Genomic DNA, 20,368 nt, shown 5'->3' with positions numbered 1-20,368 from the left:
GATGTGCATGGGCCTGATCTTGTTTTACCTCTTCCTTGCTGGGAGATGTGGAACTCTCCTTTAGTCCTTGTTTTCATGGGTGGAAATGGGAATATCACGACATTTGTCCTTCCAGCCTTAGTCTAGAGACATGTGAAATAATTTTGCAATCAGTAGAGCTTTTCTAATGAGAGCTACTCTGAAATTACTCCAACAAAAGGTCATAGCATCAGGCAGGAGAGGCACTCTGGGATCAGAAATTCCCAAGGCTCCATGTTTGTTTGTTTTTTTTTTTTTTGAAAGGTAAAATGAGATTTAGTCCTGAAAGTGCCATTGCAAAGGGTCTGTTGTCACTAAAGAAGAGTTATCAGGCTCATAACCTATGCACAGGCCATGTTGCTTTGCTTCTGCTGCACAGGTTAATCATGAGTGACTAACTGCAACATCTCAAGGCATTTGAGATAGTTTTCTTCCCATCAATTGTAACTGAGACAGAAAGAATTAACTTGGGGAATGCATTCTCCAAATCATGTGCTCATAACTGGGTGGAGTTGGCATGCTAAGAGCATACCCAGCTGCGGGCTGCAGAAATGAGAAGGGTTTGCTTGATTTTCCTGTAGTGTTCCCTGACGCCATCTGCTTCCAGACCTTGTGGAGAAGAGCAGAGGCAGAAGCTTGGCAGAGAAAGCCCATAGGATAAAGACAGCATGGACTGACAAACAACTTTTGCAAGGACAGACATTTGGGACACACACGGATGTGTTCCCTAAAGCCCTCTTGTCTGTATCAAATGTGGCATGGCGTCTTCAGTCCTGTTGACTCTGAGTGATTCTTATGGTACTTAGTTGCTTCAGAAATCCTCTACCTCCACTCCCATGCATGAAAGGCCAGTGGGGATGCCTGAGGAGGGTCTGTCTTCTCAAAGCAGTCAATTTCAACAGCCTGCAATGGAAGTACCATCCTTTTCTCTACAGTAGCACTGTGACATAATGTGCTAGCTTGGGCTGGCTCTGAGGCGACAAGGCCCTACACAGCTGAGACATTCAGGTGAGGCAAATAGCCTAAGCATCCAGCCTGCAGCCACAGGATCCCGCCACACGAAATAGAAAGATAGGGAAGTTGTCTGAGGTAAACTGAGATCTGACCAGCCCACCAGGTATTTATTCTCTGTGTTGAGAACTGGGGAAGAGGGAGGGTGACAGAAAACCCTTGCCAGTCATTCCCTCCCTCCATCCCTTCATCCCTCCCTCTGTTCCTCTGTTCCTCCCTCCCTCTGTTCCTCCACTTCTCCATTCCTTTGTTCTTCTATCCTTCAGTTTCTCCATCCATCCTCAGTTTGACATTTCATTCAGTACCAATAGGTAGGCCCAGGAGTACTAGCCCTGGGAACAAAGGGATGTGAAACACATCCAAGATGTCTTTGCTGCATTCCTCTCTCCGCTGCTCATGCCTAGCTTTCCTCCTCTTATGTAATGCTTGTTAACAGCAAATGACTTTACATACTTATATCATGTAAGCACAGCCAGATTGGATATCTCCCTTCTCTCCAAGAGAGGCAGATAGTTGGAGAAGGGTAAGAGCAGCACCAGTATACACAATATTTCCAATTTATACAATCTCCACATGTTTTCAGTTCAGTTATATCCCACATCTGATGTGGTTTTCATGGATTTAGTAATGCTCATTGGATTAATGCCTAAGATCTGGCCCCCACTATGAACCAATGGAAACTTTTAACAATCCACAATCTCTTGCAGCAAGTAATTCCCCAAGTTCCCTACACCTTACACGAAGAGCTCAATCCTTCTGGGAATATGGTTCCCAATACTTTTGATTGATTCCATTTCTTTGATTGGAAGAGGTACTAAACATCCAGTCCCTTCCTACCTTCTACAAGATAATTATGTTCCCACAGACCTTTGATACCTTCTCTCAGCTGTCCTTTCAGAATAATGATATCCAGCCTACCCAGTGCTCCCCAGACCTCACCAGCTCCAGATGTTTATTCACCTGGGTTGCCCTTCAAACCCTTCCCCATTATGCTACTCATTATCCTGAGACAAGAAGACCAGGACCACTCATGGTATTTATGACCTGCACAAATCATGAATTTATATAGTGGCATGGTGATGGCATCTAATAGTTCCTAGTATCTGCTTTGCTTTATTGACTTGCTGAACAGCGAGGTGACAGTTTTGTAGAGCTCCCAGAGTCACAAGACTGTGTCATTTCTGCCCCCCCCAACTCCTCCCCCTCCCCAAACCCCATCCATCTTAAGTAATAATGGTCAGGGTAGAGCTAATAATTCTAACTTAAGAAACTAAAAATGTATGTAGGAACAAGAGTGCCTGCCAGACACCTCTGTAGGGAACAGTCAGAAATCTCAAGGAACAGTGGTCCACAACAACAGAACAAGACCTTTACAACGTTTGGATACAGAAAGATGGTAGCTAGTGACCTGACACAGTCTGCTGAGCAGCTGGGCCAGGACCACACATAAACAATTTAATCCAGCACCTCTTTTACTGAAAATGAATAACAAAACCTTAATAAATCAACAATTACTTATTGCTGTATTTGGGGTAATAAATTCTTTAGTTTATCAGTAGCTTGTGGCTTCCATAGCATGTTCTTTGAACAGTTTGCCTTTCAGTTACATCCCCTTTCTCTCCTGAACAATAAATTAGCATTCTTTTTTTTTTTTTTAAAGGAAAAGAGGGGAAAAAGAGGATATATTACAATTTTTTCAAAGCAAAAGGAAAAACGCAACATCTTTTTGACATATATCTTAAAATAATATGAGGATAACTTTCTCTGCGTGTTAGATTCCTATGCATAAATAATAAAGGACGTTATGTTATTTACAGTGTTACACAATAAACTAAGAGCGTCTCATTTAACACAATATCCATAAAGACAGTAAATAATGAAAACATCCACGTATGTACAAGATGTATTTACAATAGAATAGAGAATTACAAGTGATGATAATTGGCCACGTTCTTTGTCTGCCCTTCTCTGCAGCATTTCATAGGTGCTTGTTTGTTTCTTACTAGAAGTAAGTCCCAGGTGATGGTAAGGAGCCACACTGCAGGGCCAAGAAGTGCTCAACAGGCTGAGAGGTGTGTCCTCTGAGGAGACACCAGTCTGCTATCCTGGATGCTCAGGAAACTGCTTGCAATGTGTGTGAGAGAAGCAGGGAGATGCAGCACTGTTGTTTTGGAGTATTGGAAAGAAGGAGCTTTCCTGTTTCCCTGATAAAGGCAGTGATTGATCTCTTAAACCTGGGTGTGTTGGGGCGGCTCAAGTGAGGAAGGGAATAACTGGCCAAAAGGAGGGAGTAGGCTTTTCTCTGTTACATGAGAACCTCTATGGAGCTGTAATGAGTTACACCCCTTAAACAGGCAGGCTGTACCAGATTGTGCACAACATAATCCAGCTATACACCCTTGAAAGAAGCCTTTTATCCTGGAATAATTCCTGCATATAAACACATACACAGGGAAAACTCATGGCTCAAATTAAATGACATGGAAATAAATCAGGACGATCTCAACAACTCTGCCACCACTGGAATATTTCTCCCCCTCTTCAAAGTATGTTTCTTCTTGCCATGACTTTCAGCCAAAAAGCTGGCAAGGATTACACAGTGATGGCTGAAAGGTGTTGGGACAGCCTAGCTCAGAGGTCTAGGTAATGAAGCAAATATCCCCAACAGGGGAGCTGGCCTTTTCCATAGGCACTTGCTGGCTCTGCTCCATGCTGCTGCAGCCTCCAGCCCCTTGGCCAGCAGGAGCTGGCTGCAGCTCACCAGCAGCACCTGTGGCCAGGTAGACTCACTAACTTCTGGGTGTGGACCTGACTGATGCGAAACATTGTGTTTAACACAATGTGATAAACACAAGCTGAGAGGTTGAGGGTCTGTGTCCTCCTCCTGCTTCTGTGAGTGCCAAGCCAGGGCAATTCCCCAACTCACTGCTGCATGAATTGTGCTGTAAGGCTGGGTTCTTCACAAAGATCTAAGGGCTTAGGCAGCCATATCCCCAACTGTATTTTCTTGTTCTTAGGTCCATGTGAAGTCTCCAGCCTAGTTTCATGGTTGCCCTATAACACACTGCGTATGTTCCGAGGGGGAGGAAGAGCAGGAACTGCACAGCGTTTTGACTTCGAGGCACTGCAACAGAAGAGGTGTGGTGTTTTTCCCTAGACCTATACCAAATAAATCTCACATGCACAGCTCCCAAATATGGAATTGCTCCTTCATTTTGTACTGTCCCTCAATAACAACATTGTCAGTAGCCAAATAATCTACTCAACTTCAAGGTATGTTCCCTTTCCATTCTGATTAATCTGTCTGGGCCGTTACAGATATTTCAATGAGAGCTCGCCTTGTGGGTGATATATACCGGAGGAGTTTACAAAAGACCTGTGTTATAATCTCTATTCTGCCACTAAGATGGGTGATTTTGGGGCAAATCACTTGTTTCTCTGCCATTCTTTTTCTGTCTCATCTGTTCTACAAGGTCTTTGCAGTATCAGAGGCCTTCCTGAAAGGACAGATATTCAAGAAATTTCTGCCCCCAGAAACTCAACAGTGCAAATCTTTTGGACACTCATGGCCTTCATTAGGAAAGCCCACCTGGCCCTCTGTACTACTAAGCTGCAGAGTTACCAAAGAGGTGACTATTCTGCTGCATGGGATTGCAGATAAATAGGCATGAGAAAAGGGATGAAAATGAGAATATGGTGTCTAGAATTTGTAGAGAGCTTTTGTTTCAGTCTGCAAAGGCAAAGTGTGTTCAAGTACATGATAGCTAGGGAAAAATGGCAAAGGGGACTTAAGTCCAGACAGTATGTATTTGCCATCTCCCATAGATTTCTCAAATAAGCAGTGCCATTTTAGCCACCACATAGCCCAAAGCTGTGCTAGTTTCCTAGCCTTTCGGTTCTACCACTAACATCCTAGTGGACAACTTTGTTTCCTATACCAAGGTTTTTTTTGTTCTTTCTCTGCTGAATCTGGTGTTCAGGTAGACTCATGTGTGTTCTTACTAATGTGATATGGTTATTATTTATACAGTGAGGAACTCACTGATTTTTGTCATCCTGGCAAAGAGCTTCTTTTGCTATACTTTGCTTTCAGGTCTCAGATCAAAAGGACACCTTGTTCAGCAAAATTCTTAGGCACATGCTTAAGTTTTTGTATGTGCTGGATGTGTCAATGACAGTCTAGCACATGCTGAAGGTAACTTTTGCTGGGATTAGCATAAGCATATGCTTGAACAATTTACTGAGTTGGGACTTTAGTTCCTCAGGTTTGCATCTCACAAAATTTCCTTGATGTATTTCTTTTCATTTAACTAGGACCAGAATGTGGCCCAAAGGATGAGTGTAGTTTGGCTGAAATTCTTTTTCTCTTGACAGGGCTCTTGTTTAGAGCTCAGTAATACCTGTAAAACATATGTTCTCATTTTCAGAATCCCCAGAGTCTAGGAAAAACATTTGTTTTCCACATCAATCCTGAGTCAATGCTGTGCCAACTGAACACACAACAAAAAATCAAAAGTATAGAAGAGGCAGAGTGACCCTGACTAAACTGATAGGAATTCAGTGCAAAAGAGGCCATTTGCTTCTGTCTGTATGGATGCATCTGCTCCAGCACTGACAGCATCCTTGTTCATTACTAGTCAATGACTTCAAGACTGTCACTGGCTATGCAAACACTGATATCAAATAGTCACACATGGGTTACTATGGCTGTAACCCACATGGTGTGCTTGCCTTCATAAATGGGCTCTGCATCAGCCTTGCCTCTCTCAACCCAAGTAATGGAGTCAATAAAGGTGAGTGGAAATAAACTCCATATATTTGCTTTGTCCTTCCTATGTGCCTATACTTTTTAACCATTCAGCAAATCAAGTTCTTCCCTGAAGGGCCTTTCAGTGTCCAAGAGTAAGCCTTACTCCAACAGCAACTCTAACAAGGTATTGCTAGAAGCTTGTCAGGGTTCTTTCTGAGGAAGAGAAAAAGGGGAAGAAAATTGAGGGGAAACACAAGAATAAATCATGTATTAGAAATCAACATTAAAAAATAGAGGTGAAAACTGATTGCACTTTTATTAGTGGCATTTGTTTTCCAGCTAGATGTCTTCCTTGCTTGGTTACAGATATCTATTATATTTGCCCCATTAACATAAACTAATATAAATGCTTTCTTTTTTTTCTTCTTCTTCTTCTTTTTTTTTTTTTTTTCTTTTTTTTTTCTTTTTTGTTTAAATAGAGTATTGGGTTCAAAGCCTCAGCTAACTTAAACCCATTTCCTAAGGGATAACTAGAACAATTCATATCTGGAAAATAATGAAATGGCAGCTCCTAGTGATTACAAGCTGACCTCTGAATAATAATATATTTGGTTTAAAATCACAGTATTACTTTCTTTCTATAAGTAACATTATTTAATGCAGGTTGGCGCTTTTTTTTTGTTTGTATGTTTTTTGTTATCCTGCTGTAATTAATAGTAGCATGCTGTTGGATCTACTATTATCCCAGTGCTCAAAGAAGCAAACCTTTTGGCTGGCAGAGAGCAGACAAAACTCATCTCATAGACAGAAAGCAAATAAAAGTTCTCATAGAAGAAAATTTTTTTGTTGGGTTTTTTTTTTTACTTTTTTATCTTTTTTTTTTTAAGTTTTTTTTTTCTTTCTGACTCTGTGTGTGTGTATATGTGTGTTTTTCTGGTGGAGTAGGGTGGGAGTGCCATTACAGGGCTTTCTGATTTGGGGATTCTACAGCAAGCGACCAGAGGGACTTCTGCAATTCTTGCAAATCATACATCCAGTCATTATAATGCAGTGCACAAAAAAGCTAGGACAACTGAGGGCTAAAAGGTTTTGCAAAATACTATGGGACAGCCATCATTGTAACTGTACAAAACTTGCTCTCAACTTAACATAACATAAAGGCACCATTGATATCTTTCCCCATTTTTGAAATACTGTAAAAAATTGCTACATATGGCACATAACACATTTTTACATAGGTATATTTAATTTATAAAAGTTTTTTTTCCTCTCCTGTTTTCTATCAGCGGAATTGCTAAAATAAAATAAATTGTTTAATTTAAAGGTGGAATACTTCATTATATAAAATAAAGTTTTACATGTGAATCTATGTGTTTTATGTTTTATACAGCAATAGGGTCTTGGTTAGCTATCACACTGGACAACCTTGCTTGCAACTCTTCTGGTGTGGAGAAGCGATTTGCCGGGTTAGTCCTGGTTTCAGCCAGCCGGAAGGCAGTGGCTGGCTCCAGACTGGTTGCCCCGGGGTTCGGTATGCTCAGGAATGGTGTATCCTCGCCTATTCGTTCATCTTCGGTTTCGGTCTCAGAGCTGCTGCTCTCAGAGCTTGTGTCAGAGTCCACTTCCACCCTGCTGGAAATGTGGCCATTGGGCTTTGTTCTTTTGACCCTCCGGCTGTTGCTGAGTTTCTTTGGAGGCTCCTGTGCTGGTTCGTACTCCTGCGTGGTCTCGTACTCCTCATCCTCCACAATCCGCAGAGGGCTTGGTGGCAGGCTGTTGCTCTCATGGGTGGCATTGTGTTGAAAGGAGTTGAATTGCTGAAGATGGTGATCATACTTCTCATGTAGCTGCAGTGGAGTCACCAGGAGCAGTGGTCGCTCCTCTTCTATGAAGGGACTCACCGCCACTGAAGGGATCGAGACGGTCAAGCTGGAAGCCGGTGGTGACATTGTGGAGGGGCGGGACTTGGGAGAAGTTGGAGTGTGAAAATCAACAGGTGACATGCGAGCTGGTGTGGTCATAGCTGAGACATACCTGAAGGAAAGAGATGGGGAAAGGTTGCGAGCACAGGAGCAGTGGTGACCTGTGAACACAGCAGCTCATGTGGACTGGGAGAGAAATGGCAGGGATCCCTTAAGATCCCCAGCATCCTCACACAGGGCTACTTAGGAAACTTTCCTGTTGCTATTAATCCTATAAACTGCTGACTTCTGGGACTTTGGACAAAAACATTTGAAAGCAGGAGGAGCACAGCAAAACTCTGAGATCCCAGCCATGGAGATGCCGTAAATTTTTTGCGAGAATAACTTTCTGGAATGAATCCAGGAATAGGATTCAGAGACAGACAGGCTGCCAGAAACAAAATGCATTTGCAAGTATTTTCTCAAAATACAAACAGCTGCTGCACTTCTGGAAGGATTTGACCAGAATCTGGGGTACATGCAAACAGACAGGGGAAAGAAAGGAAGGGAATTGAAGGACAGTCCTCTTGGGGCTTCACCCTCTTCTGGCAACCAGACTGTCTCAGGCTAAGGAGGAAAGTAATGTTTGGATAAAATCTAGAGCCAGATTCTGCTAATTTTAATCACCAAGGATAGTCAGAGAAGCATTTGTAGCACCATCCCAGGAATTTTGTGCTGTTGCACTCCTTGGGTGTTAATTACCCTGGCTGGTAGGTCTATCTGCAAAGAAACAGAGAGTATCATTTGTCCTCATATAGGAACAAATTCTGAAAGACAGCATTGTCTGGCCTAGTGTCCATGATTTCTCTGCAAAATCTGTCCCTGTTCCTGTGGGAAGGGTAGTGGTCAGAAGTGATTTCTGAAAATGAAGCTCAATTGCCATTACAGAGTTTTTCCCAAAGAAACAGAACAAAAAATGTAAGACTCTCAACTGGTTTGAATCAGTAGACATGCTATGAGGTCATGTGGATTCATGCCAGGTGAGGATCTGCCTAAAATCACTTGATCAAAAGCACAGTGCCCAACATGGTCTGGCTTTACTTTTATTCTTATCCTAAATTCACCTGCCCGAATTTCATCTGTGTTCGAAGTTAAAATCTTTCTAAGCTCCATCTCCTACACAGGCCCATTGAGAAAAGCTACATGTCTATGATTGAAGCAGTTAGTTTTTCATTAGTGGTTTATTTATCTGAGCCTGAATTTACCAAAATAAATCTGAACCCAGCTTTCTTATCCAATCTATGACTCAGTTGCACATATTACACTTGACAAAAATGGAGTTATGGGAAAAAAGAGAAAATGGGAGACTCTGGACAGATGTGCAGTAGCGTAAATTGATTTCACTAGAGGCACATTGATTGCACATTGATTTACATGAACTGAGGAGCAAGAGAAAGGAAAAAAAACAAACCTGGAGTTATGCATGGGAATTAATCAAGCTGGTTGAGCAAAGGGTAATGAATAGGTCTGTGCATTGGATGAATTAAATAATTTTTTCTCCTTCCATGAGTGAGCTTTTAATCCCTTTCACATTTTTAAATAGGCATTGTCTGAAAAACTGAAGCCTTTCTACTTTCCCAGCTGGTACAGTGTTGGGTATACGTCTTCATGACATACTGGATTTTAGCTAAACTGGTTCTGTTAATGCATTGAGTTGGTTAAATGTGTTCAGTGTACTGTGCATGCTTCCAACAGTGTCAAGTTACTCATACTGGAGTGTTGTGCATTCACACATTTCTGCTGTATTCCCCCACACCATAACAGGGCAGTGCTAACTAGCTGCTGTCTGCGATCTGAGGCTCGGGAGCTGATCTCGTGCAGCTCTAGCTCATCCTGAAAGGAAGGCTAAAAGGCGATTGATTTATCCAGCTTCATGGCCAACTATGCTGGCTCAGTGAAAGGGGATCAGAGTGTATACATGGCCATCCAGCAAACATTAACTAGTTATATGCTGCCAGCTTCATCATACAGTCCAGCCTTTTGTGCAGAGATGGTGTTTTTTGATCTTCTCTCCTGTAAGACAGCTAAGGACAGCCAAGATAAAACTGCTTGTGCCCTCTGCTTGTGTACACAGGTGGCAGGGCATGGGATCCAGCAGATGAATGGGGTAATGCAAAAGAAGCCCTCGTAATGTCTGTTCAATTTCATTTGAAATTTGAGGGAGTACAGCCTTGATCTACCAGTTCACAGTACAGCAACATTTGATGGCTTCAGGAAGTAATCTGTCAGCTCCTACATTCCTTTATGTTTCTGAGTAATTTTTAGTTCCAAATAACTCTCATTTTCTCCCTTACATACACACACACACACACAATCCATCTCAGGAACAATTGGCTGTGTATTTCCTGCTTGCTAAAAATAGATGAGGCCTGCAATTAATGCCCAGGGAACTATCATCTCCCATGTTCCAAATTTCTGATCGCTTCAGGCACAGGCTAGGCTGTCAATGCCTGATGAATTATTACAGAAATGTTGCTGCTTTTGACCTATTGTACAACCTTCAAGAGACACAATAATTGATGAAATGCCTTCTTTCTTCTCAGGGAAACAAAAAAGAATATGCTCCTCCCCGCTCCCCTCCTCCCCCCCCAGTGAAATCTAAACAGTTCATATTAGAATGATGTTTTGGGTGTCCCATGCAATGCAGGCAGGCAGCAAGAATGGTCTTCACTTCCCACATGCAGATGCCCAAATACACCAAGCTCTAATACTCACCACTGGCAGGCATGTGGCCATGCATCCTGCTCGGTTCCCAGGCAGGAGACAACATGGTATTTACTGTTACAGGTCCTGATCCAGCAAAGCACTTAAGCACATGCTGAGCTCTACCCATGTGAGTAATCTTGCTGATTTCAGCGGGCCTACTTGCACGATTAAAAGATAATCTTGTCAAAGTGCTCTGCTGAATTGGAGCCATGGCTGTTTATGTCATGTGAGCCCTGTATCTTCAAATTAAATTCCACGGTAAATAACACGTAACTTTTAACAAGAAAGCTACTTTATTATCCTTGGTGGTACCACACTCAGGATCCTTCCTCAGTGGGCCCTCTTCCTGCTGCTAAGCAGTTTGTGTGGCAGAGTGAGTACCACAGAAATGGCATTTCCTGTACTGGCACATTTATTTTTCTGAAAACCACAATTTACACAACTCAGTGTCCTTAGGGATTGTCTGGCTGCATTTCTGACATCATGGACACCCTACAAAGCCAAATCCCTTGTGATTTCGAAGTGCTCAGAGAATTGGTCCATAACCTTTTGCTTTCCTTTTCTTCTGCCTATGATTCCTGGGAGCAATGCTCTCTTTAAATGTCTTGTTTCTTCTCAGTCTTTCTTTTGCTATTCTGGGGCCATCTTGAAGTAAAATGCTAGTGTAAACCTGAGAAGGATTTTTTCAGTAAGTTTTTTTGCAACTGATGCACTTCTAGGCAGACCTTAGGAACTGATGAACCAGCCTTTTCAGAAAAAAAGTTACTTGGTTGGAAAACTCCTGGTCAGCTTCATTTATAACTATTCCTGATTTAATAATGACCTGAGTCCTTCTGGCTTGCACTTTGTGTTCCTTGCTTTCATTTAATAAAAGGTTAAGGGGAATTTTTAAAGGGTTTAGGAGCTGGAATACTCCAGAAAGTAGGTGGTGGCATAATTTCTATACTGCTTAGGAGTCCTTAGTGCCCTCCATCTGTGGATCAATACATTACTTTCTCCCCACAAAATCTCTCAAGTTTTCTCACTTGCATCTTCTAAGAAATTGGTAATTGGGCAAAGTTCTGTTTATACTTTACAATGGAAATTTCTGACTAACTACTCCAATGGAGCTTTTCCAAGTGTGAACTGCTGGCTAATAGGACTAAATCCAGTAGAGGCAAGAAGGGCAGAAATGCTTTTGGTAGGCTTTAAACTACTACTAAGCTCTCCACCTTTATGAATAAGGAGATATATGCCCTACATGAAGAGGTGCACTGTTGCATTTTCTCCTTTGCCCCCAAGCTTTGAAACCATCTGGGAAAACACCAGGCCTTGCCAACTGAAAGCAGTGAGGTGGTGTGTCCTACCTTTCACTGTGAGGAGAGTCTCGGTAGGAATCGGGGGTCTCTCTCGCATGCCGGAGGAAGCTGTTGCCTTCCCGTGGCCCGCCGATGCCATTGAGGCGGCCCCGGGGCCCTGCTGGGCTGGTGTGCCTGCTATTCTCCATGGAAGAGCTGATGAGCACTGAGTGGCTTTCAGAGAGGATGCTTTCAGTGTGGCCATTACTCCAGCTGGAGAGCAGCAACCAAGAAAAGAGAAAGGACGAGTGTGAGAGTGGGCTTTGGTGGCAAATGTGTACGAGCAGAAGCTTACCCAGGAAAAGAAGGGTTCTGTTGTCACACAGGATCTGCAGCATAACCTTTGGGTTGGTAACTGGGGTTGCAGAGTTTAGTGAATTGCATGAATCCACAGGCATCAAGGTCATTTTGCTTGTATCGATAAAAGGAGAGGGAAGGAGGGCTTTCCAGTCATCAGAACTGTCAATGATTTAGCAATTTGCATATACTAAAATTCACTGTGACAGTATTGGAATGCCATTCAGACAATAAAGGTCTTTGTAAATGCCTGTGAAGATAATTAATTAGGTGATATGACATCAAATACCATTAGTCTTAAAATGAAAACACTATGAAAGGAGCATAAAACTTCCCTGGTTTGTTGTTTTACACATCTTTTTGGTTTTGCAACAGCAACGGATCAGATATTACAGCTGCCATTTGCCTTCTACCTCCAGTACCTGTGGCTAGGTGTCTGGGTGACTGTCACGGAGTGATGTGTTGTTGAGGTGTAGTGGCTTGTAGAAAATGAGGTCTCTGTTTCTCGCTCGATGACATGCTCACTGGAGATTACATTTTTCGAAATGTACTGCTGAAAAAACCCAGACAAACCTCAGGTTTACAAACTGTAACTCACAGCACATTTGTATACATAATTGCCAATCCCTCCTTCCCAGATTTCAGTCTTTTACCTGTGCCAAAGCACAAATTTTTTCACTTAAATACATGCAGAAACCATACCAACACACATACTGGCACATCCATATACACCTCTGTGTACATAGCCCATCTAGACTCAAAATAGAAGGAGACAAATGAGGAAAGTAGCAAAGGTCTGCATCCCAATCAAGCTATAAAAACATATCTAAAAAGGGAATCAGAAGTCCCAATAGACAGAGACGTGGGAAGGCAATGCCCCTTTACCATCAGCTACACCAAAAATACTACTCTCTGATGGAGGAGACGGCAGTAGTTTGCGGTAACAATTTTTTCTGTGTGGAGAAAGCCAAGAGAAATCAGTCCCCAGCCTCCAGCAGGTAGATGTTTAAAAGCTGTGGGGTGAGCTTTCCTGTGGCACTGGTAGCCTAGGCTGAAACATGGGCAGTGAAACCTACATTCACCAGCTGGACGTTATCTGGCGGTGGGTTGGGGTGGTGCGGCCCGTTGGCCATGTTCATCACATTGTTCCTTTCCGAGCGCAGGCTCTGCCGAAGGCGGTCATGCAACTTTTTCCTCTGCTTCCTGTGCACGAAACACGGAAATGATTTTAATAGACAAAAGGAAAGCAGCTGCACCTTTCAGCATATTGATGTTGGTGATAATAATATAACATCATTTTTTTTGCCAGAATTTTCTCCACTGCTGCTAGAGCTCAGAGTAACTCTGAAAACCACAGGTCTAATTGCAGCTGGAGCTGTGGGGACCTGCACAGGGGGAAGGATATTTGGGATCCCTTCCAGGAGTCAGCAGGACACAGAGGGATGGGAATAAGTGAGAGAAAAAGGGAAGCTATTCCTAAGCAATGCCCTGTCTCAGGCGGAGCTCTTTCCTGCACTCAGAAAGGAGGGGGGAGAGATTTTAACCCAGTCACCTTGACACCCTCACAAGGGCCAAGGCAAGGTTTCTGACAGCCCATTGAGTTTTGCCTCTCTGTTCATTGCATGGAGTCGAGGTGTCTGTGCCTCAGGGCTTGCTTGCAGACACTGGAACACGGTCTTTGTGATGTGGCAGTTACACATTTTTTTGGTGGGATTCATCCCTTACCTCAACAGTGTACTTCAAATACATAAATGTGTTAAAGAATTGAAGAGCGCAGAGGAAGCCTCAGAAATCCAAAGTGAGAATATATGAGACAGGCCTGAGCCTGCAGACTTCCTGGCAGCTCTGGGAGGTTTTGTTTCAGCAACATCAGATTTGCTCTGGAACCTAGTGATTAGCAGGTGGATGCCATGGCTGCTAATGCATTTAGTAGAACTACCCATGTACTAATGATATGATCTCTGGCTGACTTTGATGCTCCTACTGTTTCCTGTCCTTAGCTGCTGTTTCCCCACTTGCTAATAACATGTAAGTCTTTTGAGGAGTGGCTGCAGGAGCTGGGGGTGTTTAGCCTGGAGAAAAGGAGGCTCAGGGGTGACCTTATCACTCTCTACAACCACCTGAAAGGAGGCTGTAGCCAGGTGGGTATTGGCCTCTTCTCCCAGGCAAGTAGCAACAGGACAAGAAGAAATGGTCTCAAGCTATGCCAGGAGAGGTTCAGGTTGGACATCAGGAGAAATTTCTTCATGTAAAGGGTTATTAAGCTTTGGACTGCCCAGGGGTGTGGTGGAGTCACTATCCTTGGGGGTATTCAAGAAATGGTCATGGCACCTAGTGACATGGTCTAGTTGATAAGGTGGTGGCCAGTCAAAGGTTGGACACAATCTCAAAGGTCTTTTCCAGCCTAAATGATTCCAAGATTCTGTAATCCTTCCAGCCCTCCTCAGAAGAAATTTTCGGAAGATCATTACAAGCTGTCAGCAACAAAACTTACAGCATAGTAAAACCTGGCACTGTGAAGGCTATGCAGAACACACTAAATAGAACACCAAAATAAATAACGAGAGAAAGGGCTATTCAATTTCAGACTTAATTTATCAATATTACCCAGTTTTCTCTCATTACATTGGAGAACTTCCACCATACTGTCACAGAATCCAGGGCAGTGAAGGGAGGATGCAGGCTCCAACGCACTGCGGAATGCATATGACTTTGGCTGTGGCAAAATCTAAAATACTTAAAACTCCTATGCCGTATGCAGAAGTGCAGATAGTGTTGGCAGGGTAGGACAGCATAAGATATAACTACTTTCAATCCTGTTTTGAACTCAAGGGGACTCTTCCAAGCATTACAAAAAGGAGGAGTGAGGGAGGGCAATGAATATGCTGAAGCTTGACAGCCATGAATGCTTAAAGACAATGAAAACATGACTTTACACACAGTGTTTTACATATTTTCTCTGTGTATATGTGCCTGGGTAGTGGAAAATGCTTACTTTATGTCACATCACATGAATGGCATACGCAGATACATCTGTCTTGGAAATGCTCTTGTCTCAGAAGGATACAGTATGTGATCCATGTGGATTTTGTGCTTTGAGGACAACCAGGCATCATCTTAGGACATGTAAGTAGTTAAGGTGTATAGAGAGTGCAGTGCCAGGAGACATTTGAACTACCAAAAGACCTGCTGGGCTGAGAAGCAACATGCAAGCAAGGTTTTAACTCAATTTCACAGCTCCCTTTAATGAGACTCTGGAGACCTTGGGAGCTGAGAACAACCTGAATTCCTTTACATGGTAGAGAAAGTGAGTTCTAGAAGGAGTTTGAGTTTGTCTACTATAGGACTGAAATCCTGGCACATGTAACCTGGGAATCCATCCCCAGAAAACCGCATTACTTCCCACCTTCAGTGACCAATGCATTTGAATTTGCATGCTTCTATCTGTGCTATTCATCGTCTAGCAAAAGGACACTAAAAAAAAGGAAATTACTCCACAAAACTGAGAAGAAAGAATAATGGGAAAGTTAGTGTGTACTTCACTAAAGAAGCTTTTTTCTTCATGTAAATGATTTGCAAATAAAGTACCTTTGAATTAAGACTCAGTGTCTGAAGATACTGCCTTGGCAATTATCAGCAGTATTTTTTGCAAGGAGACCAACAAAATCTAAGCTACTACATAGGTTGTTCTCCTAATACCATTCCAGGATTTCTCTTGGTTCTGAGTTTTCCCCTATTCAGGGAAAGGAGCATATGCAAATCACCTCACAGATAACAGTCTGGCGTGACTGCTGCATTTGGAGGGCCATATCCTGGCATGGTCCTCTCACCAGCTGTGTTTGAAAACACTTAGCTTTTGGTTCACAGTGGTTGCTGATGTCTGGGGCAAAAAAACTATCCAGACCTCTGATGGATTCTGGGGGCTCTTTATGCAGAAAACCATACTTCAGGATCCTGACTAAATGTTTGTTGAAATACATGGGGAGGTGATTTCTAAAAGCAGTAATTGATCTGATTTTTTATTACTGTTTCAGTTGTTCCCCACTGACCACTGGCACAAGGTTATGGGTGGGAGCAGTTATGTGTATGTGTTTGGACTCTTACTGAGAGAGACAAATGATCTCTCTCCTCCCCTGCTGTTAACACATCCATTATTGGAGGGGCTTACAACAAAAAACAACAGTCCAACTGCCAGTCAAGCCTTGTAACAGTAAATCACGTTTATAAAAATGTGGAATATTTATGATAAGGGTTTTCTGTGTTTTGGTGGGAAGATTTATAAGAGCAGACAGAAGTTTTGGCAGCAGAAATTCTACTGATGTTCTGTGTAATTTATGGTCCAGAGTGCCTCATGCATGTTTGAGAGCCACCCCCAGTAATTTAGAGACTCACAGAATGCATTTAAATGCCTACTTTTGCATTGAGAGCACTTTTGTGTTCAATTTTTTGGCCTTTTATGTATAGTAACTTTTAGCATCATTAATCGTGTCTCAAGTACAAACAAATTAGGCTTATACATAAAATTTACTGCTGGAGAGCAACAGGATTCCAATGTTGGAGTTTGTTCCTTTTCAGCTGGGGAAACCAGCTGAAATGGGCAATAGAAAAACAAACAAACAAACAAACAAAAAAAGGAAAAAAATTGCCAAAAAGACTGAGAAACCTTTCAGATACCTGTCTTATTTTTGCACTGCTGATGGACATGGAGACCTACATTCATCTGGCTTGGACCAGAGCACCCTGGTCACAGGTTTGTCTCTTAAGCTCACCTCTAGAGAAACCCAGATGCAACCTTATGCCCAGAGAAGCTACAATCAACTGGGAAGGCCCTGACCAACAACCACAGATATAAAATAGAAGAGAAAAGTTTACTTGGTTTTGCAGTAGGCCACCACACACATGATGCCAACTACTAGAAGAGCAATGCAAATGCCAGTTATGGTCAGCACCCGTTTCTGGTACAGTTCCTCAGCTTCTAGAAAGGGACAAAAACAGAGAAAGTCACAACATGGAGGATGGCTAGGCAAGGAGCACACAACCGCTGTCATGCTACAAACCACTGCACAGTCACACAGCCACACCGAGACACAGCCACCACACTTCAGGCAGACTCATTATTGACTGCAAGGAGAACAGGACTACACCACAAACTATTAACACAATACTAGGGATAACAACAATTACAGTCAAAAGTCACTTTTTTTTTTTTTAAAGCCAACGAGAATAATATCTAAGAAACAACTTCACAGTTGACAAACACAGCATTTGCTGGAAATAAAAATGCACTGTGTTAAGGTAATAACGTGAATTTGCAAATGCTTTGGAAGTTTTGCAAAGACAGCTGGAATGAAAGCCATTTTTACAGGTCTTATGAGAAATTTATTTTCTTATTATCTTTTTTGGATTGTTTTCATATCCAGTATCCCTCTGGTCCCATGTCAATTTATATCTCAGCTGTCTTTACAGGAGAGATTTCAAAATACTCTTCTACATTTGAGACATGAGCTTGGCTTGTAATTATATCACCAATGGAAATGAAGACAGGTTTTGAGCTCTGGTCATAAAATTCAGACTCTTTCTCCAGTGCTCCTCCTAAAACACAGCAGTATCAGTGACCAGCAGTGCCTTGTGTGAGAGAAATGCAGAGTTTCAACTTGTATCCGCTTGTGACCAACAAAGGAATTCTCTATCTAGGGTGGCAGCCTGCTCAGTGATGACAGCTTGTTACCGATCTCATTCATCGGAGATATTTCATTTTTATAAAGGTGTTAGTAGCACTGCTAATGTTTGGGCTGGAGCTACTGATGCTTTCCAGCCTCGCTCATGCTTGGCAGAGAGCATTGCTGAGTGCTCTGCTGGGGAAATGTTATGTAAGGAGCTCTGAAACAGAGGCGCATTCTGTGTTGACGCTTTACAGATGTGGATTTGTGTTCCTGCTGTTAGGAAAAAATGGATGTCTAACTTTAGTCAAGTCTTATTTTTGAGTAAGCAGACAGACCAGTAGTGATCTACAGTATTGACCACAGTCAGAATACCAGCAGATGATTAAAAATAAATGAATGAATTAGAGCTGCACAGCTTTGCACTACCTTTGGGATAAATGCCAGCATTATTCCTGCTGGAAGGGACTTACATCTGGGACTGGTACAGAGGTGCACAATGGTCTCTCACATGTGCCATATGTCCCTGTCCAAACGATGTGTTGTCATAAATGACACACCAGTTCAAGGGAAAATACTCCTTACTGAACAGGGAGCCTTCCCTCCAATGTGCTTCCTGAGTTTTGTTTTAAAGTCACTGTGGGCAAGCGGCAAATACTCCATGCAACAAACCAAAAACCAAAAATAAATCTTAATTTCTCTGATACAATGCACTACACCATGGAACAAATTTATCTTACAAGCCAAACCCACTGTAAACCAAACACCAGCAAACAGGTCATGAGCACTGTCAGACAAAATTAATAGCAGTAATTATTAACAAAGGGGGGGAAGGGGGAGAGAAGAAGTGAGTTTGGTAAAACTAGGATGCTGTAAAAATGTATTAAAGAAAAATAAATATAACTCCAAAAACAGAAGGTCAAAAAAGGGAAGAAAGAAAGGGCTGAAACTCCAACCAAACCAAACCAGGACAAAGAAAAAGAGGAAGGTGAAATATAGGGAAAGACTGGAAAAAAGGGTAGAGAAGTCAACTGCAGGGCTGGCACAGCATGCTTGGAACTGGAAAAAAAACAGAAAGAAATGCTTGGGGACAAAAAAAAAGGTTGAAGCAGATTGTGAAGGGATTTCTCATACAGCATAACTCCTCGCCTAGGCTAGTTAGTGGCACTTGATCCCCTTCCCATTTTTGCCCCTTCTGAAAGCGCTTATTAGTTAGCCATGGAAATGGTGTATTACAAGGATGTCACAGGAAACAGGAGAATTGTGCTAAGCAATTTAGGGGCTAATTTGAAATGCTTTGAATTATTATTATTTTTTTAAAATTGTCATGCTGTCAGCTGTTAGCTTATGAAAGCAAAATGAACAATGACACATCAACCCGTTTTTTTTTGGAGGGCAAGGGAGAGGAAGTAGAAGATTAATTGACAGTGGACACCCTGCTCAGTTTTTCCCTGAAGGAAAAATTGCCCTGACTCCAGGAGGTTTGCTGCAGGCTGAGGCTGTTGCAGATGAGCTGGGCAGCTGGCTGGTGATGGCCTGACTGAGTTTGCCAGTGGGCCGAGGCTTGTTGCTTGGGGCGTTTCTGGGTGCTCACTCACTGCAGGGGATGGGGGATGAAGCCCTGAGCAATGGTCCTAGCACCAGCACGTCTTCTGGGACTACAGGTCTTGATAGGCATGGGATATTAAACTCCTGGATCTGCTTTTATAACCTCAGTTCCCTTCTGTGCCCTTTGAAACAAGGCCCTAAGGACAATACAGCTTGGCACGGTGTGCATGAACGGTGGTGCTGCCATGTCTTCCCTCAAACTCTGGGGGCAAGGTCTGCCTAGGAAGGCACATGCACCTGGGCATATCATGCCCAGCAAACCAGCAAGCTCTCATGTAAACCTGGCCATGCTCCTGGCTGACAGGGGACAGCAGGGGCCAAATGGGGGATGCCCTGCTCCTCTGCAGGGGCCAATGTGGGTGACAGGGGATGCTGGCAGCTTGGACAGGACTGGGATCCTGGTCAAGACTCTGCAGATGGCATGGTACCTCAAAGAGAAGCCTTGGACTCTCTGTTTAAGGCCAAGAAGAGTTTTGCAAAGAACTTCTGTGGGGCACTTGTGGTTATACTACATCTTGCCCCAAAACTACCTTCTCTCCCTGACCAGTGTTAACATTTACAGAGTCTGTTAGTGACACCCAGATAAATAATACATGCTGATCAAAATATCTTGAAAAAAAATTATAGCAGCCTTGCAGGAAAGTCTGTAAAGAATTGTATGTGTCGTGAGAATTTAGAAAGATTTTAGCCTGTTAAGTATTAAAAATAATTTCAATAATTTTTTTCCCTATAGAATGATATGAAAATCAAATCAATGTATGACTTAAGTCAAGATATTAAATGTGCAGCCTTTCAAATATGCATATTATGCAATTAATTTCACATCACTCTTGTTTATACACAACTGATGATACATAAGGTCTTAAATTTGCTCTGTTTTAAAGTTTTTCTTCTTACAGATCGCTAGGGATTTTTAAAAGAATTTAATTCCAAGAGATGGTTCTGCTGATGTAATTTCATATATAAAGCAAAATTTGCAGGTCAGTTTTTAACAGGATTTTAATTTAACTCCTCATGTGT

General features: G+C 42.5%; 1 protein-coding gene across 13 annotated transcripts in view; it reads right to left on the bottom strand.

The window, feature by feature from the left end:
• Positions 1 to 255: 255 nt before the first annotated feature.
• The window catches only part of NRG1 (neuregulin 1), a 335,927-nt gene continuing 315,814 nt past the window's right edge, over positions 256 to 20,368 (bottom strand). For 11 of the 13 annotated variants that reach the window (XM_042023442.1, XM_042023445.1, XM_042023438.1 and 8 more), the window contains 5 exons: positions 16,953 to 17,055; positions 13,157 to 13,283; positions 12,503 to 12,633; positions 11,793 to 11,996; positions 256 to 7,813 (listed from right to left, as the gene is read on the bottom strand). In XM_042023442.1, coding sequence (XP_041879376.1) covers positions 7,162 to 7,813; positions 11,793 to 11,996; positions 12,503 to 12,633; positions 13,157 to 13,283; positions 16,953 to 17,055 — 1,217 coding nt within the window. In that variant the 3' untranslated portion in view covers positions 256 to 7,161. The remainder of the gene's footprint in view (positions 7,814 to 11,792; positions 11,997 to 12,502; positions 12,634 to 13,156; positions 13,284 to 16,952; positions 17,056 to 20,368) is intronic. The other 2 variants (XM_042023435.1, XM_042023436.1) reach the window with 2 other exon arrangements.

Source organism: Corvus kubaryi, unplaced genomic scaffold, assembly GCF_017639235.1.
Source record: "Corvus kubaryi isolate FWS band 111438036 unplaced genomic scaffold, C.kubaryi_AGA036_p1.0 37249, whole genome shotgun sequence".
Classification (NCBI taxonomy): Eukaryota; Metazoa; Chordata; class Aves; order Passeriformes; family Corvidae; genus Corvus; species Corvus kubaryi.
The sequence above is the reverse complement of the archived record's forward strand: the minus strand, read 5'-3'. Positions and strand labels throughout refer to the sequence as shown.